Raw genomic sequence first — 23,477 nt, 5'->3', positions numbered from 1 at the left:
TCCGTACAGGAAGGTCAGCCCCTGCACTCAAACAATAGCAGGGGTTTTAAACATGTCTTGCATAATCGCCTGCAGTCTGCAGCCGATCCGGTCATATCTGCTGGTGAATGTGAAATCATATTAAATGTTCTTTGACTTTAACAGTGTGTGGGTTTATACATTTGTGTCACTTGATCCAACCGCTGTCGAGGAGAGAAGCATGACAGCGATTATGTCTTGACTAATGAAGACACACTGATTCTTCTGTTTCTCAGATCCCCTTCCAGTCATCTTCTCTATGGAGAACTTGGTCAAATCCATCTGTTCTTTGCCGAGACGGCGCACTCCAGACGGGGAAGTAAGTCATGTTCATCTGCAGTGCAACACAGACAGATGAAGCCATGAGAGACGCAGAAAAAAAGAGAGTACAACACCAAGGAGGGGGTTTTATGATTCTATAAACCTGTGATGAGAGTGTAAGAGTTTAACACCTGTGCAAAGGGCAAACACCTGAGGACAGCTGAGGTATGAGAACTGGACAGGAGCACTAATGAGAGACGTTATGTGCTGTTCTACAAGTTTAATTGCTTTCTTCCTTGAGCAGTTTATCTGAGCCTGTGCAGACCTGGCTGAGCCAGGCAGCTGGACAACCTGATAAGTGCAGAGCGGAGTTCTGGAGCTTTCCTCTGAACTGAACAAACTAAACCTTTCCAGTGCCTGCATTAGAACGCTCTGCCTCTCTTCATACCCTTGACCGAGTCTTGTGAACTTCAGCGTGAATAAGTAGTTTACAGTCCCATTAGCTGGTTGGATTTGGATGAAGCTGCCTGCAGCCATTCTGTTGTCAGTCATATCCCAGGGTTGTTGTTTTTTTTTTGTTTTTTTTTACCACCTTTACACTTTTTAACATCACAGACGTGACAAGCTGGGTTGAAAATAAATAACTGAAAGAGTGAAGCTGCCAAGATTCACACACAAAAAGCAAACAAAAGCTGTATGTCAACATTAAACATTGTTAATTAGGTTGTAAAAGTGCCAAAAGAGGCCGTCTCGTTGATGCGGTCCTTTGCCAAAGTGCGCAAGTCAGCGACAAAGTGCGCCTGTGCTGCTTTCAAGGGATGGCTGAACACAGCACAGCCCTTCCTCACTGAGGCAGGCTCGTCCAGAGAGGTCGGACCTTTGGATGTAGAGAAGGACGGCAAAACAAACCGGATCCAGCCTGGACCTGAGGACTAAAAATGCGCAGTCCCGAGCTGACGCTGACAAGCCGCCGTGCCGTAAAGAGCGAGCGCGTTATTGCGGCGTGAATAATGTCTGGAAACACCGAGGGCGCGTGCGGATCTTCTGACTGCAAAACTTGTTTGTCGGCTGTTTTCATCTGAGACAAGATGCATCTGTTCCGGACTCACAACTACCGAGTGTTCCCGGACCGGTCCTCAGTGGAGACGCCGAGCATCCGAGGCATCAGCTGGGTATGCTGCCTGCACCTCACCGTATCTGCTGCTCCGTACACAATACAGGCAGAAAGGAATAAGCTGGACGGTGCCAGGCTGACAGGATGAGGATGAAGAAACGTGGGAAATGATATTTAGCCAAACGCAATGTCTGGTTCCCTTTAAAAAGCAATGAAGATAGAACTTATGTAATGCGTAAAGTTACGATGGAAAAGCTGCTTAGTTTCATGTCAGTGTCTGAAACCTGAATCTGAATTTATTACCAGAGAAGTTTATCCGCTTCTACAGAACAACAGTCATAATTTTCGTGGCTGATTTCAGCATTTAAAGCAAATGTGTTTGTTAAAGAATCAGGGAAAAATACTGTGAGGAGATGAAGACAGATAAGAACATCTTATCTTATCTTATCTTATAACAGCGTTATAGATTTTATTTGATCATTTTGGAAACTTATAGAGTACTTTTCCAAATTAATGTCAAAACTATTTTACAGTTAACTACCTATGACAAAATAAATCATATGAAATATGACTAAATGCTCAAAATGATTTGATCCAAAGCTGATGTGCCTCATTTTTCTGTGTTTTCATACTGAACTAAATTATGGATGAAGAAATATATGTGAAAATGAACAGGAACTGTAAATATAGACAGAATAAAAAAAAAAAAAAATCAGCTACACAACATCCAGTCAGCTAGTTTAACTTTAACAGTACAGTAAGAAACTGTAGTCTGCTCCTGAATACACAGTGTACCTCTGCGTCTCACCTCTGATGTAACTCCATTCGCAGCCTCCAGTGAACAGCCCGCTAAAGTTTCAAGAATGCATCAAAGCAGCAGATTTTTTCCTATTGTGTTAGCAGCAGCAGCAGAAAGGGGACACAGGAAGGTAACAAAGCGCAAAGTTGTTGGTTTTTTTTTTTCCTTTTTAAACAGGGGTTATAAATAGTGTATTGTTTATTGTTCACCTTCCCTGCAACGCCCCCACTCAGTTTACAGAGGAGAATGTGCAGAAGAAGAAGAATGTGCAGAGGGGAGGTCCTTGTTTCCAGGTCACAGGAAGACACGGGCAGAGTTAAAAGGCTTAGCATCTAAATTTACTTGTTGCTTAAGTATCAGTGAGCCAGAGACAACTGTAAATCTCCAGGGTGCCTTGCTATTTTCAGCTAATAATCAATGCAAACTCTTCAGCAAGTTCATGGCTTTTTACACTTTTACACCTCAAACCTAAAGCACGTACTTTGTGCTTTTTTAGGTCATCGAACATGAATGGATTACATAGCTTCCCCATGGCTGCACAAAAATAGGGCCATCTGAAGTCCTTTTCATAATATGTATCTATGGAAACATCATTTGTCTTATTTATTTATTAAGTTACAACTGTGTGCTGTATCAGTATTCAGTTTGCTGTCTAGACTCTGTTGATTGCTGAGTGTTATGAATTAAATGGCTCCCTGGACACATCCTAGCTCCCATTAGGATGGACCATGCAGCCATGCTGCGGCAGCATCCTGGCCGTCACTCTTACTCCTTCACAGCAGCGTTAAGACATGGAGATAAAGCAGAGCCAAATACCTAAAGCGCATACGTGAGGGTTCTTGACTGTGTCTCCCTGGAGAGCTGGAACACACTGGTTTCTCCACATTTTTGTTCACTTCCGATGAACAGTGGCTTAATCTTTCATGAGCAGAAATAACCGGTTTATTTTCAGTCCAGGAGGCTGTGATGAGCTAACATACAGATTTAGACTCGTTTTCTTACTTTTTCCCACTCCTCCGGAGTGTGACGTGTGAAATGAAGGTTTTGATGGATGGGTTTAAACAATCCGCTGCTCAGCCCATGATCATGTGATGTAAGCAGCTGCACTGCAGGCCAGACAAAACACGCCGAGTCTGGCTGCAGAAGGAGCAGACTAGATGTATATCAGTGGTGTGAAGACTTTATCACAACTTTATGATCGACGCCATCAGCTACTGAATGAGTCACTGGGAGCTGAGCCATGTGACTTCTTCACATATTTTATTTTTTATTTTTTGTTTTTTACAGCATCTCATGAAACCCACCAACACAGCACAAACAAACCCACACTGATAGCCCTGTCTCCCATGTGGTAGATAAGTAAGTGTTATTTTTTTAAGGGGTCAGATGTAGCATGGATTGCTATATACCTGATCTAAAGAGCAATAATGAAATATTATTTATTGCTTTCACCGAAAACAGTTACTGTGGGAATATGTGCGCTGTAATGAATACAAGACGGTCATAAAAACATAAAATGTGAGTAATAAAGAGGTAGACCCGCGTAGGTCAAAGTACACACACCACACTGCTGATTTCTTTACGCTGTAGCAGGTTTAAAGAGCATGTTGCAGGTTAAACCCTCCTTAAATCAGTATGTAGAGCAATGTTGTAGGAACTAATGCAGAATAAAAATATACTATTTGGGCTTTTTGGAGTAGTTTCTGTTCTGTCAAATTTTCCTACTGCGTTTAAAACTGCAAGACAGGAAGTGAAGGTAATAATAAATACACTTCAGCTACGAGATGCTGTTACGCCGCTTCTTGCAATTGGGTGCTTTTCACTGCAGGAGTGCTTTTTTTGGCGCAACACCGTCTACCTGATCCTATGTCACTTCCTGTTACAGCTTTAGATGCAATAGTAAGATTCTTAAACTTACTCAGCCTCTTCTTAAACAAGAGGCTGAGCTTGTTCCAGCCATTATGATTACACACAACACCCACCCACTCTATGGTGGAGGCAACGAGTAACGCAGGTTTAGATAATAGGTTTGTGTTGACCTTCATATAAATGAAAATAAAGTCATCATTACCTGTTTTTGAACCGTACAGTTTGATTATCCTTGTTTTTTTGGTGCAACCACAGAGAGAATACAACCAGCTGTTTCATCTGGTTCCTGTGGAATGCTGCTTTAAAGTGATTTATCTATTTTGCTGCGGAAGTTTTACAGTGGATATGAAGGAACGGCTCAGTGGGAATAAAGTTGCTCTCTCTGTGTCTTGTAGACTCCGTTGCCAGAGGCTGTGGATTCAAAGGACACTATGAAGCAGGTGTGTATGCCAGACATTCTTTGGTACATCACCTCCCCACAAACACAGAGTAATTCAATGTTCTCACTGGTGTTTTTTTTTTAAACTCCTGCTGAACACACACACACACACACACACACAAGTGAGGCTGAAGCTGAATCTTGCAAGTGTTAACCGTCCTTCATGATCAGCTGCAACACATTAAAAAAAAAAAAAAAAAAAAAAAAAAAATTATATATATATATATATATATATATATATATATATATATATATATATATATATATATATATATATTTTTTTTTTTTTTTTTTTTTTTTTTTTTTTAAATATATACAGTGAGTTGGAAATGTGATTTTCTTTAAGCATTTGCTATTTTCTCTTATTATACTGTGCAAAAGTGTGGAACCTTCCCATATTTCTTCATATATCACCTGCAAAATGATGCAGTTGTTTCACGAATCATGCAAATATAAATGGAAATGTAATAAATAAGCTGAAGAAGTGCATTTCACAACTACAAAAGCCCATAAAATGGTGTAGGAATAGATGACTAAAAGGTATAAGCAGACAAAAACTGGTATAAATAGAATATAAAGTGGAAAAGAACCAGTTTAGAAGCCAGTATACATGCTTCTGCTTTAACTGAGATTCAAACTGATAGCGAGGAGGACAACCGGTGTGTTGGTGCTGCAACTGAAACAGTTATCCAACGGAGATACAATCTTGTAGCTATTAAAGGCTACAAATCAACAATAGTTATGTAATCGGGCAAAACCAGGGTTTTGCTATTCTGCAAAGCTTAAAAATCATTCGTCAACACAGCCTGAACCCTCTTAGACGTGTTTTCCTTGTAATATCGTTGCATAGTCTTATGGAAGAGTACTCCAGGCTTCTTAAAGGAATTTACAAAGCAGCTCTTTGGACGTTGGCTGCCTTTTCTGTTCTATATCGCGATGATCCCACACTGCTGCATTAATGTTGAGTTCTGAGCTCTGTGGAGGATTCATCACTCCCATCAGACCCATTATCACTGTTTCTCAGTCCAGTTCTTGTGTCATTTGGTACCTCAAACCAATAGTATAACAGATGGATTAACTGAGGGTCAAATGAATCTCTAAGCCTCTTCTTCTGTCCTCATCTTGTTTAGCTTTTTTTAAGAACACATTGCACACCATGACGCCAAGTACTCAGTCTTTGGAATCGCCTTGTTAAGGCAAAAAAAAAGGTTTAGATGATGTCAAACTGTGTAATCATTTAACTTTTTTGATAGATGCCTCTAAAGACATTGGAACATTTACAGTATGTAAGATGCCACTGAAAAGTGCAGAACCTATTAAGAAATAGTTTTTTACCAAGTTGTCTGTTACGTATTTATGATTTTTTTGGGGATTTTTGCTATTTGCCGTTGCCATTCATGCCTCTTTACACCATCTGTAATGCTTTTAATGTTTTATGTAAAGCACTTTGAATAGTCTTGTACATGAAAGATGCTAAACAAATAAACTTACCTTGGAACATCGGTTTATCCCTGTTTATGGCCTGAGTTAGATCTTTATATTATGCTTGAATAACCCATAGGTTGTTGTGCTTCAGCAAACAACAAAACGTCAATGTCTAAAAAGTTGCCAGGTACAAGGAATGGGATTAAAATGTCCAATCCATCCATCCGTCTGTCCATTTTCACCACTTAGACCAATTCAGGGTAGCATGGAAGCTGGAGCATATTCCAGCAATTAGCAGGTGAGAGGCAGGTACATCCAGTACAGGTCACCAGTCCTGATGGAGGAATAAAAATATATGAAATTACAGCCAATGTCCAAAGGAAACATTGAAAGTATCTCAAAAACCTTAGATAACTATCAATCAAGATAACTTTGGAGGATACTGAAAAGGTCTGGGTCCTCCAAAGAACACTATAAAGAAAATAATAGTTTGCTCAAGACTTTTGCATGTTACTTTAATAGCTGAGTAATATGACATTTTTTCGATATTCTGTTTAAGCTTGAGTCCCCCAGCAGCTAGCCAACCCCTCACTGACAACGTTTTGGACAGGCTTTGAAGTTGTCTCTGTCCTGCTGGCTTTGAGCTTCACTGACCTCCGGTAACATGTAGACTTGCAGCGCTTGCATCCTCTCAAACTGCTGAACTTGTCCTTTTGTTGTTATAATATCCTGCATTACCGCTCAAGCGCGTCTTAAAAACACATTCCTGGCGGGGCAGTCATAAGGAGTCTAAAGGGCGCTCTAAGGCCCACAGTTAATTGACCCTCCTCAACCTTCAGAGTGCTGCTTCACCCAGTCCAAACCTCTTGAGCTGCTTTATCTCAACTTCTTCAACAACATGCCAAGGAGAGAACCTTTCAAAACACTGATAACACCGTTTAACCTTGAAAATGGCTTCTGTTTAAGTTCAGTAGTCTCCCTCTGACAGAAGAGGTAAAGAGCATCTTTTAACTCCTAAGTAATTAATGTCCATCTTGACATGTGGAAGCAGTGGGGTGATAGATTTGTCTGTAAGTGGCCATTGCTGCTTGTTTTGGACTGTTTAGCATCCTAAATGTTATTGATTTGCATCATACACAACAAGAGCATCACACATGTCAGATGGTTTTGATATGCTGTTAATGCTTTAAATATACTTTTATTGATCGACAAACTGCCCAGTGATGGACTGGCGACCTGTCCAGGGTGTACCTGCCTCTCGCTCAATGATTGCTGGTATAGGCTCTAGCTTCTCTGGACCCTTAATTGAACCAAGCAACTAAGATAATGACTGACTGGCTGGTCAACAAAGTCTGCAACTAGTTTCATGCAGCAATGTAATCCCTGTATCTAAAATCATTTGTGCATCTTCATTTGTCTTTGCCATGGTTACGTTCTGCAGGTGCATGGCGTTATTAAATGCATAGTTTATGTAGAGTAGGTTTCTGTTCCCATACACTTCACAGAAGTCCACACAGAGCTCCGTTCTGAGGCAGCTGAAAGGATCTGCTAACTGATTACAACCTCAATACACCATTTTTGTGTTGCTTCGGTAGTGTGGTCCTTCATTTTTCTCACAAAGATTGAGGTGAGAACGTCTATTTAAATTGTTTGTTTACTCACACAGCATTCCTTTCAGGCTGCTTCTAACACAGCACATCCCACTAAGGTCAGAGGGAGAGAAAGAGACAAAGAAATGTCTCGCCTACAGAGAAGACATTAAAGTGGATAACTCATCATCATTCCACCCAAGACAAAGGCATAAAATTACACCCCATACTTCAAGCTTTAAAGGCTCCAGTTGAAAGTTAATGAGGTTTAGACGGAATAGATAGTGAACCTGTGACACAATGAAGTCCGATTCCTACACTCTTCTGTCTGATGATCTCATACTAAAGAGTGAGGACAGCTGTTCTGGTGCTGGCCCTGCATAAAAAAATGTGTTGTTATTTGAGAATAGATCATACTGATTTGAGAATTAAAGCATAATTCAGTATGTTCTTAAAATCTTCACTGAAAAGTCTCTTTTTAAATATAAACCCTTGACTATAAAATGACACTAACAGAAGAACAGACCCTGGTCATAAAGTAGGTTATGGCTGACTGTCCAATACGAACAGATTAATGGTACAATAGCTGCTGCTGCACACAGACTGAGTGTGTATTTTTCCGTACTTTGTGACACTGAAGAGCACACCTGTGCAAAACATGTTTGCTTGGTGAAATTACCTGTGGGTTGTAGCTCCTAGATACGATGTTTGTGAGGCCTACACATTGACTATCTGCAACACACAGGAGCCCGGCAGCAGAGTAAATCACCAAATGTAGAAACAAATTATTCCTCTTCCTGCATGTTTACATGTCAGGTTTAGTAGTGAGGGGCAGGGTTTGCTATGATGAACGGCTGCTGATGTTGTTGCTTTTTGGGGGAGGGCTTGCGTAGGTAATGGAAAATTGACTCATTAGAAAAATAAGTTTTGGAGCTGACACGCTTGAGAATATGCCCATGGGAGTCTCAAGGGCAAAATGGGCCCCTGGGAATACTGGTGACCTCCAGACAGACTTCCTCCAGGGGGGTTTAGCAGACGCCTCAGGACACATTAACTCCGCTGATGGCAGGCCTGGGAAGAAGTCAGTGTGAGGATGAGAGGTTGAAGTGTCCACTCTTGTGGTACACACAACAATCAATCTACTGTAGATCTGCTTAAAAGTCTTATGTGAATTTGGACCTAGTAGGCATGTGGTGGAGCCTCTGCCTAGATGAATGAGCAATGGTTGTGTTTACGTCATCAAAGCATGGGGTCAGGAGGGAAGGAAAAGGTCAGTAGGTGTGTTTACATCCTGAGGGAGCTGCAGGAGACCGGAGAAGGCAAAAGAGTTCAAAGGCGGTCTTGCTGCTTGCATCTTAAGAAAGAATATAAGAAACTACGAGTGTTCGAGTTGTGTGTACAATTTAGGACCATCACCTTGGGCAAACAAAAGTGTCTTGAGGAAAATCCAAAGCACAAACAGGCAACCGTCTGAGTCTCTCGTGTAATCACAAGATGTGCTGGAGGTGGCCAAGGGGGAGTCAAACCAGGAGCAGGAACATTTTAGTTTTTAGCACTGTTTGACATAAAGACTGTAAATATATTTTGGTGACAGTTCATAGTATTTGAAATTTAGGTCAAATGTCAAGTGTGAAACAGCCTGAAATAGGACAGCTGTTATAAGCCCCACAACAGGAACATTTTGGTTACACAAGCTTTGCTTCTCTATGAAAGGCTCACAGGTTTTGCACCCATCTCTTTGTTTTTTGGGGAATTTTTAGTCTTTGTCTTTGTTTTTATGGAAGAGAATCTGAGGAGAAACTTACAGACTGACAAATTTGCAAATACAAGATCATATTAACGTCAGTGGTTATATTTAAGCAGAAGGGATAGTGTGATTTACTGAACAGCTAGGCTAAGCAGGGGCTCAACAAGTTCTAGCTATTGTTTGGGTAAGTTTCCAGGAAAGTAGCTTAAGTTCTCTGAAGTAACGGAAACACACCTTTGTGTGTGTGTGTGTGTGTGTGTGTGTGTGTGTGTGTGTGTGTGTGTGTGTGTGTGTGTGTGTGTGTGTGTGTGTCTGTCTGTCTGTCTGTCTGTGTGTAAATGGGGAGAGGGCATTTTTTCAAAGAAAATTCGTTGAGGGTGGTCAGAAAAGTGAAAGTTTGTTGTTGCTGAGTGCCAGCCACAGAGAAGTTGTAGAGGCTGGGAACTCAGTGAGGTGTGGGAGAGTTTCACAGTCATTTTTCTCACCTCCTTACAACCCCCACACACACAACCACACACACGAGCTGCATCACACTGCAACTCCTACAGAAATCCCGGCTCTCACTGTTGATGTATATTCTCCACACTGCAGTGAGAAGTGTGGCCCTCTCTTTGGCTTGCACACCAACATTTGTTGGAACATTTGCTTCGCTAACTTGCTTGTTAAAAGGACAGAAGTTGGTCATTTCACTAAACAAGAACGCCTGTGCTATGAATCCTCATTTAAGCAGCTTCTTAACACAGTATTGATGATCTCTCTAAACAATACTACTCCAACAATTAAAGCTTTTTTTTTTTTGTTAATTTAGTTTCTTTCAGATCGCATTGTGAAGGCTGCGAGGTCGGTGTACAGTGTTATGATCGAGCAGAACCCCGGTCTGATCCGAGACAGAAAGTATCACCTGAAGACATACAGGTGTGATGCCTTCCACCTTCAAACAGGACCATTTGTCTGTAAACTGCATGCAAATAAATGTTTAACATTTCTTTTGCAGACAATGTGGCTCTGGTAAGGAACTCGTTGATTGGCTGTTGAAGCAGAATGAATGCCTCCAATCAAGAAGCCAGGCTGTTGGGATGTGGCAGGTCTTGGTGGATGAAGGAATCCTTGTTCATGGTAAGACTTGAAGAGATCTTTTGGTCGGCAGCCAAAATGGAGAAACACATTTAGCTAATATTCTTCTTTCATGAACAGTGGAAGAAATATCCCACTAACGTATCCTGTTATCTTTAATATATTCTGATGGTAACACTTGCAATTGTGCTCAGAAACTTCCAATACGTGCTTGAAATATGATCAAGTCCATCTTGGCATCTATTCATAATGTATTCTCACTCAGTCAAGAGCTTACTAGCTACTTATATTGCCTTGACGAGGCCCTGTCTTACTGGTAAAGACCACTCCAATCAGGACAAAAGTCCTTCATCATCAAATGGGAGGATTCACTCAGAAAGAATTTGCACTTATTTCCATTCATCTTTAGTGTTTTGAGGTTCCAGTTTGAAATCAAAGTTCTGTTTTGCATCTCTGTCCAGTGAAACATGAGCTGAACTTCCATGACAAGGACACGCAGTTCTACCGCTTCCAGGACTCAGAGTTTGGCCTGAACCACACAGTGAATGACAAGGACTCGGAAGACGAACTGCAGGAAGCGCTGTCCCTGCTTTCTCAGCTGGGTCCAGATGCTCTGCTCACTATGATCCTACGTAAATGGTCAGTTTGTTCTGCCGCTGCAGTATCACTCATCTGCATGTAATAACATGGCCCCCATATCTTCTGCATTAAATTCATGGTGTTTTGGGGGATTGTATTATTATTCATTTATATTTACTATTTTGGGGCATGTGTTAATAGGTGTGCAAGGTGTGTGCAATTAGTCTGGGAATTTGGACTATGTGTCTTAAATGTGTAGTGACAAAACCCTGTCACATTAAAAGCATTCATTTGTCCTGTTTTGACGATTGAGTGATATTGTGCTGTTGCTTGACCTTAAAGGGGTCACACTGTTCAGGACCACGTCTCTACAAGATTACACATCAGTTTTTCTAAATTAAGTAATGATTGGGATTATTGATGGTAGGCCAGTTTTGGCCTGCAAGCTGGCAATTGCCAACCACTGGCATAAACCAGGGGCGTCCAAAGCCGGTCCTCGAGGGCCGCTGTCCTGCAGATTTTCGACATACATATTTCTGTTCCACACACCTGGATCACACCTTAAATGGGTCCAAAAGCCAATGGATTCTACACTATGACAGATTAATCTGGGGCAGGTGTGTTGGAGCATGAATACATGGAAAACCTGCAGGATTGTGGCTAACGATAACACCCCTGGCATAAAAAGTCAAAGAATGCCAATTAAAGGTTAATGGGCGCAGTGTCAAGATCAATTTTCCTACAGGGACAATGCAATATACCACATAGTATATCATATTATTATACTGTATAACGTTGCATGGTAACATATTGTAATGTAACCTAACATAATGTGTCTTATCCTTATATGTTCATACAGCAATTCAGTCATCTGATTATCTGTTTTTGTGTGATTCATTAAACACCTTTTCATTTAAACTCCTTTTGAATTTAGCCCCAGTCAGAGGAGTGCTGAAGACCTCGAGGTCATCTATGAGGAGCTGCTCCATGTGAAAGCTGCTGCTCATCTCTCCACGTCGGTTAGTCATTAAATATATTTCTCTCCTCTGAAAATAGTTGTTTTTTATTTGTTTGTTTTTTATGGGATATTAATCAGAGAGCATGTAGTTTGTAGTCTTGATATAAGATACTCATTCCAATTTCTCAAGTTGACATCAGTACTTAAAGTCATTATAAAATCTGTCAGACATGCTTTGTGTCACAGGATTACACTGAGAACGCTTAAATGGCAAATATATTTAGTCATGTCAAAACAATATGCATTAAAACATATTTGTTACTGAAGTAGAAATCAAGCACATCCAGATATAGTGTAACTGGAGTTCAAATCAACAATCAGCTGGGTTTAAATAAACCTACATGCTCCGCACATGTACCAAAATTTCTAGTTTTTACATCTTTAGCTAAATAATACAGCTCTCATTCACACATTTTTCAGTTTTCTTCATTCGACTGCTAAATGCGTCAGAGATTGTGACTGAAGAACAGCCCTTCAAGGCTACATGACAACTTCAGATTGCTCTCAGCACTGCCAGACTGTCAGGTCGCTCTTATAAAAACCCTGATTTTTAACGCTACAAACTCAACCAACAAAAGTCCCTATTCAAGTTAGCTTAATACGTCTGCGCTGTGAACTCAACCGTGCATTTGTGCACAATGACTTGCCACAGAGAAAGTCTGAAGAAAGTCCTATTTACTGCACCATCATTCATTCTGGTATCAAAAAATTCAAATCTTCTCCAAAGTATACTGGAATAAGGAAAGGGTTTTCAAATAGCAGGACAAGTCAAAGTAAATTATTAGGTTGTACTCTTACAGCAGATCAGCCCAACTTTGCATGTAACTATCCTAAGTATAACAGCTCTCCTCACAGCCCTGCCTTGACAGCTCTGTTCATGACAGGTATTAGGCTCTACTCCTGCCTTTTTAATCTAAATGTACTTTTATGTCTAATTTTAGAGCATAGAAACAAATTACACTGAATAACTCTAGATTACATCATTCGAATGTTAAAAAGCTGTTAGTACTTAGCCTTATAGCTCAGACTACCTCACATTGAGCATTGGTCTTATTAACAAAGTGACAGAAGGATATTAGCTATTCAGTTCTCAAATGCTGTATGTCCTTAATCTGCATTGTGCACATTTTAAACTCCCTTTATGCAGAATCTAACAATAACTCCTGTGTTAAATTGGCCCAAGTTGTAAACGTATTCATATAAAGTCATCAGGTTTAATGAAACAAACGAAAATCATGTTGTAATTCCTCGGCTGCATGTTGACCCATTGTTGTGTTTGTAGGTGCGTAAGGAGCTGGCTGCAGTGCTGCTCTTCGAATCCCACGTGAAGGCCGGAACAGTGTGTGAGTGTGACAGCTTTGCTGACGTTTGAGCTCGTTTAGAGTCTTACCACATGCACATCAAGACATCAAGACACACACACTCTCATTGTGTAGCTGAACCCCTAATGTTCTTCTTTTAAATGTTCCTTTCACATGACTGAGCTCAAGCAAAACATGTATATAAGTGGAATCTCTAAACTTCTCACAACTTGAGCGACTTGTTTCTTTACTGAAAGCAGACAGGTCATCATATCTTTGCCCATCTGCTCATGAATATGATAGTTAATGCAGCACACAGCAGAAAGATGCCCTGTCGGTGTCATTGTCGTTCATTCATGGAGAGATGTGTAAAAGGCTGATGTTAAATGTCTTTATGTGATGTAGTGTTCAGCCAGGGGGACAAAGGCACCTCCTGGTACATCATCTGGAAAGGCTCTGTGAATGTGATCACACATGGAAAGGTAAATCCATAAGATGGATCCAGTAAAGGGAAGAATATCAGCGCTTAAAGCATTTCTGTGTTGGTGCAGGGTCTTGTAACCACATTGCATGAGGGGGAGGACTTTGGCCAGCTGGCTTTGCTGAATGATGCACCTCGCGCTGCCACCATCATCCTGAGAGAAGACAACTGCCATTTCCTCCGTGTCGATAAGCAGGACTTCATTCGGATCCTCAAGGTTTGTCTGATATTCTTATGGCTTCACTTGCGAGGCCATGACTTCTCAGTCTAAAGTATCAGAGCGTTTGTTTTCTTTCTGGGCACCAGTAACAGAAATCCACAAGATTGCTGAAAATGTTTTGTCCCGTAGGACGTGGAGGCTAACACAGTGCGACTGGAGGAGCACGGAAAGACCGTGCTGGTGTTGGAGAAGAGTGCAGATGCAGCTGAACAAGGAGGAGCAGGAACAAACAGCAAGTATGCTCACATCCCATCAAAACCATTCAGACAGTGGAGCTGAGTCTGGGCAGATATTATAATATAAAGGGAAAAACTTCCAGTAACATAAGACAAAGGGGATATTTAAACATTTATAGGTTAAATATTAACATCCAGACCTTCGCTTTTGGGGCTGATTGAACTAAACATGCAGCTCTTACATTTGGTTCATTATGACTGTGGGAAAGAAGTTGTCTGTGTGTGTGTATAATTTCCTTTTCCAGACACAAAAACCTAAATGTTGACACAATACCATTATATAACGTAGAGAACAAAAAAAGGTACTCCTTTGTCATGGAAACCAATTTAATTAATCTAATTTTCCTTTTTCATTTTAAGAATCCAAGACTTAATATAGAAATTTACCAGTTCAACGAGGTTGTTTGTGTTATTTAATTATACAGTATATATAGAAAGATATTGATGTGCTGAATACGTATTTAATTAAATAAAGCCCTCTAATGATAATACCCTCACATAAACATACACAAACTAGGGATGCACTGATACCAATACCAGTATTGGTATCGGCTCAATACCAAGCGTGTGTACTCGTACTTGGTATTAATAAAAGTGTACTGATACCACAACCGATACCCGATACCACACTAATCAAGCTAACACAGAAGTGTTTGATGACATGTTTAAAAAGAAATAAACATGCCTTGAATGTTAAAATAGGACATATATTTTGCTAATGGCAGCATGCTAATCACAGTCTATGGTGCTAATCAGTGTTTCCAGATCGTGTGAGAAAATCAAGCAACCACCATTCATATTCTGTGAAAAATGGCCAAGAAATAATTAGTTCTGCCAGGGTATGTAAACTTATAAGCACAACTGAATACAACTTAAATTTTATATAATTGAGAGCAAACCAGTTAAATTCTCCTGGCACGCAGAAACTCTATTTCTAAGGTCAAATTCCACCTTGAGACATTTGTGGGGGTGGATGTAATAACAGTTGACTCTTAAATGAAATCAGACCTTTTGAGAATTTATGAAGATTCCACATTTTATTGACAGAAATGCATCATCATAGATTCTTTATAATAATTCATGGACATCATTGTAAATGATACTGTAGCGTTCTCCATATAATCTCTCTGTAATAAATTAGTTAAATCCCATTAATTGGCCTTTACATTCTAAATGTAAACAAGCATAAGGCAAAACATAACCAGAAGGGTGAAGCAGTAATATGCGTAAATATCGTTTCATCTCTTCGTTTCACTTGTTGTTAATCAACTAAAGCACTAACATGCAGCAAAGACATACTTTATCTGTTAAATGGGCCCGATGTCACCTGTTGTATTGGTTTTGTGGCGAGAGGAGCAGCAGCAGATTGGAGACGCTGATTGACACGGTTTTAACAGGCTACGCGCTCCCGCGGCCATTAAATCAAATTCTGGCAGTGGTGTTGTACAACACCGGTTTGGGCCAGCGTGGTTACCTCTCTCTTTATATACAGTCTATGGTGGTTACCAAAGAAATGGGGTTTTGGACAGATCCAAGAAACAGATAAACAAGGCTACTGCGTGATGCTTTTCACATAAATATGAATAAGTGAGAAAGATGTAAGAATGGTTCATACAGGGAATAAATAAAGCCTAAATAAGCAACCAGTGTTTGGAAAACAAACCCAAATTACCACAACCCGCAACTGATGATATTTACAAGCGACTTTACAAAAAAACAAGCCTAAAGTCGCTTATAATAAGCGGACCTGGCAATACTGGTGCTAATCCACCAAACAAAGATGTGCTAAAGTCTCACAGATTCGTACCTGAAGTAGCTGAGCTCGTTATAAAGTCACCTTATGTAGTTATTAATATTAGCAGTCACTGAAAGGCACACAATCCTTTATTATTGCCCTGTTCTGCCCTCTGCAGGTACACAGTTATGTCAGGAACGCCTGAGAAAATCCTGGAACACCTCCTTGAAACAGTGAAACTGGACTCTAATGGAAATGATCCAATCGGTGAGAACTTGCAAACAGATTTTTGGTCAAAGTATCACAAGCCTGCAGAGAGCCTCCTCATGTTTTCTTGTGTTTTATTGTAAGTTAGAGTTAGTGTCCAGAGCTAGTCGACTAGTTGCTCAGGGGTGTGTTACTGGGTATCTTGTCTTCCTGCAGACCCCTGCGTGAGCGACTTCCTCCTTACCCACAAAGTCTTCATGCCATCCAGCCAGCTGTGTCCTGCTTTACAACACCAATATCCTTTGATAGTTTAATTCTGATAACAGTGTTGTCTGATAACATGATGAATGTTTGCCATTTAAACTGACCATGGAGAGATAAAAGGTCTCAGAGGCATGCTGTAGAAAAATGCTCCATGTTATACCCTTAACCTCTTTGCACCTACCATGCAGAGCTTTCTGAGGGTTCCGAACAAGAGAAAGCAGCTTATGTTCTCAATATCAAACAGAAGGTAGTGAAGCTGATTGGCCAGTGGGTGGCACTGTATGGTCTACTGCTGAAAGACGACCCCATTGCCTCGGACTTTTTAGAGGTGAGATGCCAAGTGAAATCCAGCTCAACTGTGAATAAGGATGTCAATCATGTCTTTTGAATTCCAGTGAATGATCTTCTTAGAATAAAGGGAGAAAATGAGTTTTTATTTCCATGTTTGGACTGAAACAGAAAATGAAAAAAGACGTGGCAGCTGATTACCGTTTGTCCAGCATGCTGAGGGAACAATTCAGGGACCGGAGGAGGACAAAAGTGTAAATACTTGTAGTTTCTGCTATTTCTGCATCATTTCCAAGTCTTTAAGTATCAGTCCAGATATATTTTCTAACATTCTTTTCCTGTTAAAAATTGGAGACAGGCTGGAGAATGGATATCAGTCCCTGGGCAGGGTGAGCTTTGCATACTTTAAAATGTGTAATGTTTGAATATTATACTGGAATATATTTAAGTGACAACATAATATGAATTGCATATCTGACTTATTTTGTTGCCATTAACAGAACCAGCCGTTTGATTGGTTTTCCAACTGTGAGGAGCCTCTTGGAAGGTTACAGCCAATCAGAGCACAGGATAAAGGTAAGAAAGATTCAGGCTGTGTCCGAATGTCCACCCTATTCCTTAACCCCTCAATTACTACATAGGGCTACACTATATAGTGCACTTCTTCTGTTGGCGATTCAGACACAAAGCTGGCTATTGCAGATCACATGAATACCAGCTGTTACCACAGCAACCACCGCGCATCGTTCCAAATCCAATCAGATAATACATTTTCTTTTGTGTTTTCTTCTTTTTTATTGCATATTTATTCAACAAATTAGAATATAAAATGAATTATCTCTAGTTTTTTCTTAACCTGCTTTGCCATTGGTGTGCCACTTTGACCTCCTGCCCGCAATGCATTGTGGTTGATATCGATCCATCTAGTGAATACTGACAATCACCACTTTTCAAGATGCATTGTTGATAATTTTGAGTGCACTACTTTATTTTTCTCTCTGGACATTCGGCCACCCCAAGAAAATGGTGTGACCACTGTATAGTGCACTATGTAGGGAATAGGGTGGACATTCAGACACAGCTTCAGTGTACTGTCCTCACAAGCTAGACAGCCAGCGAACAATGCAACAAATACACAGATAGATAGATAGATAGATAGATAGATAGATAGATAGATAGATAGATAGATATTTTTAAGTTGTCCACACAAGGTTTGCTTTTCTTGTTTTCACTGAAGATCTTTGTGTATTTTTATGTTTGCCTTTTTTGTAACTGAAACATCCAAAAATACAGCTAATACACAGTTAAAAGTTGGTTAGCTTAGACATCACGTGCACATCACATTATGTATGACATTACCAACACATTTTAAGCAACTGAAATCATTCCAACACATATGTCAGTGTTTTGTCAGTACATTAATACTTACAAAGACGAAACTTTACCAAGACACGAGCGTGAAAGTGCACATTTAGCGGGTTCATGACCTGCTACCACAAGCTGCTGCATGCGTCAAAGATCTGTTCTATGCTAAGAGCACTCACTCGCTCAGGTTTCTGCACGTACGATATCACAAAGATTGTTGCGATACAGATGTCTCACACTGATTAGCTTTTATTCTCAAAATATTGTAACTTTTTAACATTTGTTAACTATAAACTCTTTTTTATACCTATTTATGTAAATCTTCACAATCTGAAATGATTACTGTTATTGGCCAAAAGGCATCCAACCACTGTAGCTTATCAACATGTGTTTCTTATTTAACTCTGTACGTCAGGGGTGTCCAGCTCAGGTCCTTGAGGGACAAAGTCCTGCAGCTTTTCCACATATCTGTGCTTTATTGGGCATTTAATGTATGGCAGGTGTGTTAGAGCAAGGATACAGTTCAAACCTGCGGGACAGCAGCCTGTATAGACTGACTTTGTACACCCCTGCTGTATATAAAAACTATACTAAGCAATAACCTCAAACTGCATGCACTGCTTGCGTTTGGATGACACATGGTCACATGTTGCATAACTTGTGTTATCAGTTATTAACTCAGCATTCTGGCTTCTGTCCAATCTTCAGTGTTGTATGAGCTCCATGGTCCAGATGGCAAGCCTCTCACTCTGATGCTGCCTGTGAACACGTCTGTACAGGATGTGATGTCAGCAATAGTCACACCAGTCAGCGATCATGTCCTGGTCAAAATGAACTCCACGGGAGGTAGGGCTCATTTGATGGATAAGTCTGACCTTTCTCATGTGCACAGCAGCTACTCTGATAAACGGTAACATTACGCTCAGCTGCTTCGCCAAATGGACTCTTGACATGTCAGGACATGAGCAAAGAGCATCTAAGGTTTTCCTGGAGTGTCTGCTGGAACATCACCAGTAGACCAATACACCAACTGGACTGGTTTCCCGCAGATGCCACCTGAATAATTTAATATTATAACAATAAAATGGGGATTACTTTACCTCTCAGTGGTTTTAATGTTGCTGCTGATCTATACATTTTATTTAAATAAAGATGATTATATTCTACAACTGGAAAGTATTAGGATTAGTAATACTTTATAGGATTTCTGCGACTTTATGTTCATTAGACTGAACACAACATGATGTGATATTCCTGTAAATGCAAACAGAAAGAGCTCAGTTGAAGCTGGACACGACTGCAGTCTACACCGCCCTCGGCCTCAATGAGAGACTCTTTATCTGCACCAGCAGTGAAGTGGAACAGCTGGTGAGAAACACGGTGCCCTCTTTAACCTTTCTACAGATTTTCTAGTTATTTTTTTCTTTAGAGAAAAAGAGAAGAAATGCACACCTGCAGGTTCTCCTTCACACCCTGTCTTTGTCTTCCAGAGGCCCTTAAAGGAGCAGCAGGGCCCCGAGCAAGGAACAGCTGATGTCCTTGAGCAGATGAGCTCTAAAGACATCGCCACTGAACTCACCAACTACGACTGGGAACTGTTCACTGCCATGCACGAGGTAGCGCTGCCGTTATAGAACATGTTGCGTCTGATAACAGCATATAAACTAGGCGCTGTAGTTTAAATGATTATTTATGCAGCAGGTCATTTCTTTTATACAAGTTCCAGTTGTCTGCCACAACGATGAAATGTGAAACTCAAACTGGTATGTAGACGAGGAATTAGATCTCATCCTGGCATCTGTGTTATCTGTCATGACCATCTTTTCCAGCAGGTTGTCGTTTTCATCCTCCAGGTGACATTATGCTGGTGTGTGTTTACGCCCTGTGTTGGTGGTTATGAATGATTGCTCTCGTCTCTTCAGGTGGAGCTTGTGCACTACATATTTGGCCGTCATAAATTTCCCGGTGCCATCACAGCTAACCTGGAGCGGTTTGTGCGTCGCTTCAACGAGGTGCAGTACTGGGTGGTGACAGAGCTGTGCCTCTGTGAAGACCTGGTGAAACGGGCCGTCCTGCTAAAGAAGTTCATCAAGATTGCCTCAGTGTAAGAAAGCTGACATGCGTTTGTCAAGCAGGCCAACACTTTGGATCACTTTGATTTGTCAGCAACACATTTCTGACAGTCTGAGACAGACTCTAGTTGGTTACTGTGTGTTTCCACCATAGACTGTATATAGAGATGGACGGAGCCTCCGTGACGTCACCGGTAGGTTTCTGAAGAGCTGAATTGAAGTTCGGTGGGCGGTTCCTACCATCGCCATCTTGGCAGGGGCATGCGTGTCGTCTCGCCCGAAAAATACAAATATGGGCAAAGAGGTGGAGCTGAGAGGGGGGCCGTGAGCGTCATTGTGGATGATTGACATCGAGCAAACTCCGAGCTTTCTGTAGCTAAGAGCTAACCAAGCTAACAGGAGATAACAGGAGCTAACTAGCTAACGGAGGTAAAAGCTAAGTCACGTTGTTAACCGGCCCTGCGATGGACTGGCGAGCTGTCCAGGGTGTACCCTGCCTGTCGCCCAAAGCCGGCTGGGATAGGCTCCAGCTTCCCCACGACCCTGAATTGGAATAAGCGGTTCAGAAAATGAATGAATGAATGAACGTTGTTAACCGGCTAAAAACTGCGGTTGTTCTACGTTCTTCTTACTTGAAGTGTGAGGTCGGATACCTGTCAATCAAAGAGACACGCTCCTAAATATGCCGAACTTCAAGATTAAATTACTTTTAAATGGGCGACTTAGAAAAAAATTCACTCCCCCCAAAATTGTCATGAAGTTAAACCTGACCTATTAAACTGAAAATGTATTTTTGAACCAGGCTGTAAACATGTTTATTTCTACTGTGAATTTGGTCTTTTTAACCAGTCTATGGGGATTCGCTCTGTTTTGCAGTCCCTAGTGGATGAAGGGGGAACTGCAGTTTTATGCACTTCAGCATCGGCTTCACTTTTAACCGCCGGAGGCTCCGTCCATCTTTCATATACGGTCTATGGTTTCCACAGTTTTGCTTTATGCAGAACGTAAGCTGCTGGACCTTTGGGAAGTATTTTATTTCATAGTATGACATGTTTACATAGTTTACCCTAGTTAGAAAACAGTCTGGCAAAAATGTTTTCTGAAAAAGTTTGTTTTAGCAGCAGAGCTATGATCTGTTTTTACCAACGATGCTTTACAGAGGTGTTTCTGAGCCCATGCTGCAGATTCCATGACAGAATCAGAGCTTCTTACATGGTGAACATGCTGACCTTAGCATGCAGTGTGTTCATCTCCTCGGAGATTTTGCACAGCTGTGTTGCTTTCACTGACGTTCTTTCAAGCATCAGCAAACCCATGTGTCTCCTCTGCTGCAGACTGAAGGAGCAGAAGAACCTCAACTCCTTTTTCGCTGTCATGTTTGGTTTGAGCAACAGTGCGGTCCACAGGCTTTACAAGACCTGGGAGGTGTGAATGCAACATTCATGATGATTTTTAACACCGTGTTGCATTTATTTGACCATCTCAGCTTGGTTTTTTACAGAGAATACCGAGTAAAACCAAAAGGATCTACTGTGCTTATGAGAGACTGATGGTAAAACACACGATCATTCAGCATGTTTTCTTCCTTTTCACATTGTTAATTTTGTGTTCTGGCATAAAAAAAAAAAAAAAAAATGTGGATTTGCTGTGTCGTCTGCTTCTGTTAGGATCCTTCACGCAACCACAGAGCTTACAGACTGGCTGTTGCCAAACTCAGTCCTCCTTACATTCCCTTCATGCCTCTGCTGCTGAAAGGTAACAGACACCAGCAGTCAGTCAGGCGTCAATCTACAGATATATTTGATAAAAAGAATTACTCATTCCTTTGTTTTTCTGTTTACACAGACATGACATTCATCCATGAGGGAAACCCAAACTATGTAGACAAATTGGTCAATTTTGAGAAGATGGTATGGATTTTTTGGGGGGTTGGTTGGTTTTTGTACAGGATGTCCTTTTAGTTAAGAGCACAGGTTGAAATGTTTCCTTTTCTTCCCATCGTTCCAGCGAATGCTTGCCAAGACAGTGAATATTGTTCGAGGATGCAGAAGCCAACCTTACGGTGAGTGATCCAGTTGAATAAATCCTTTAGAGGTCTGATGATTTAACATGCATGTTGCAGTAAATCAGGGATATCCAGCGTCAGTCCTGCAAGTTTTTTGATGCATTCTTGCTTCAACACATTCTAATCAAATTAAATGGATGTAACAGAACTTCTGCACAATGACTCATTGTTTCAGTCAGGTGTGTTTTTGTGCAAATATGCATCAAAAACCTGCAGGATTGTGGCCCTCGGGGGCCGGAGCTGGACACCCCTGCAGTCAATGACTTTTAATGATGAAGGCAGTAAATAAAACAGTGCGTCTCCTCTGCAGTGCCTTCATCTCCACAGAGAGGCCTAGCAGATCGGATGTTTCTGGAAGGGCCTGCAACTCGCCTGTCTACATGTAAGCTCGGTCACGTGAAAAGAAAATACTCTTCTTCACAAATGTTCATCTTTCACTTTTATTTCCTGAGATTTCATCTCTTATCTGTGAGTTCAGAGTTCTTTGTGTTGGTTTATACTTCTCTGCTGCCATTAGACAGTGTTATGTCTGTTTTGCCTGTACGAACACCAAAATGTGCTGAATTAAATCTGGTTTCCTCCTCTCATCCAGACTCGGATCATGCCCTCCCGTTGCGGAATCCCGCCAACATCCGACACCACATTCAGAACCTGAAGGTGATCGACAACCAGCGGAAACTGACGCAGCTATCGAGGACAATCGAATGTTAGGAACTCAGCCTGCTGATACAGAAAAGACTGGAAAAGTATAGCTGACTCCAAAACAGACTGCAGCTGGATGAACAAAAAACCTTCCCAGTGAAGAAGATGGGCCTCTGGAGGCAGAATGGAGGCTTGGACAGTCGCAGTAAAGCTTTCTGCACCGCTCGGCCCTGAGTGAAAACGTGCAACGTGCACAGTAATGACCTCCACTGCTGAATCTGTCTGCGTGTGCAGGACTCCTGGGACACTTTCCATCCAACAAGCCTTATATCACCTCAAAAAAAGCAAAACACAACATCTTGTACAGCAACATCTAGCTCTTCTTTGTGTCTTTTCGGATGACATGTGGTTAAATGCTGCAGAAGCGCCAAACAGTAAACAAACAGCTCCAACATGTTACAGATCTGTGCCACAAGTATTTACTTATGAGCTTTTTCTACACTTTCATTTCCTTAAAGAAATAATATATTGTATATTTTGGCAGCAAGCCAGTAACTGACATGCACATAATTTCATACTGTTTTATTATTCGAAATAAATTATTTTCCCAGTTATGTGTATTCAGTAAGAAGACAAAAATGTGTACAAAGGGAAATATTTTATTTAAGG

The 23,477-nt window shown here is 41.0% G+C and overlaps 1 protein-coding gene across 2 annotated transcripts; it reads left to right on the top strand.

The window, feature by feature from the left end:
* The first annotated feature begins 259 nt into the window (after nucleotides 1-259).
* On the top strand, nucleotides 260-23,411 carry rapgef3 (Rap guanine nucleotide exchange factor (GEF) 3). Of its 2 annotated transcripts, none has more exons than XM_079239929.1 (27): nucleotides 260-337; nucleotides 4,457-4,501; nucleotides 10,070-10,176; nucleotides 10,256-10,377; nucleotides 10,797-10,974; nucleotides 11,849-11,933; nucleotides 13,215-13,275; nucleotides 13,639-13,715; nucleotides 13,785-13,931; nucleotides 14,064-14,170; nucleotides 16,084-16,172; nucleotides 16,329-16,407; nucleotides 16,554-16,704; nucleotides 16,836-16,918; nucleotides 17,023-17,053; nucleotides 17,165-17,240; nucleotides 18,738-18,875; nucleotides 19,300-19,397; nucleotides 19,520-19,645; nucleotides 19,952-20,133; nucleotides 21,436-21,526; nucleotides 21,603-21,653; nucleotides 21,769-21,856; nucleotides 21,947-22,011; nucleotides 22,109-22,163; nucleotides 22,477-22,548; nucleotides 22,759-23,411. In XM_079239929.1, exons 1-27 carry the CDS (start codon nucleotides 278-280, stop codon nucleotides 22,875-22,877), a joined length of 2,583 nt encoding a protein of 860 aa, XP_079096055.1. In that variant the 5' UTR covers nucleotides 260-277; the 3' UTR covers nucleotides 22,878-23,411. The 2 variants fall into 2 exon arrangements, with proteins under 2 accessions (XP_079096055.1, XP_079096054.1); XM_079239928.1 differs by lacking the exon at nucleotides 260-337 and adding an exon at nucleotides 1,149-1,451.
* The last annotated feature ends 66 nt before the right edge of the window (nucleotides 23,412-23,477 follow it).

The sequence above is a fragment of the Telmatherina bonti genome (genome assembly GCF_933228915.1).
Source record: "Telmatherina bonti genome assembly, chromosome: 4".
Lineage (NCBI taxonomy): Eukaryota > Metazoa > Chordata > Actinopteri > Atheriniformes > Telmatherinidae > Telmatherina > Telmatherina bonti.
The sequence above is the reverse complement of the archived record's forward strand: the minus strand, read 5'-3'. Positions and strand labels throughout refer to the sequence as shown.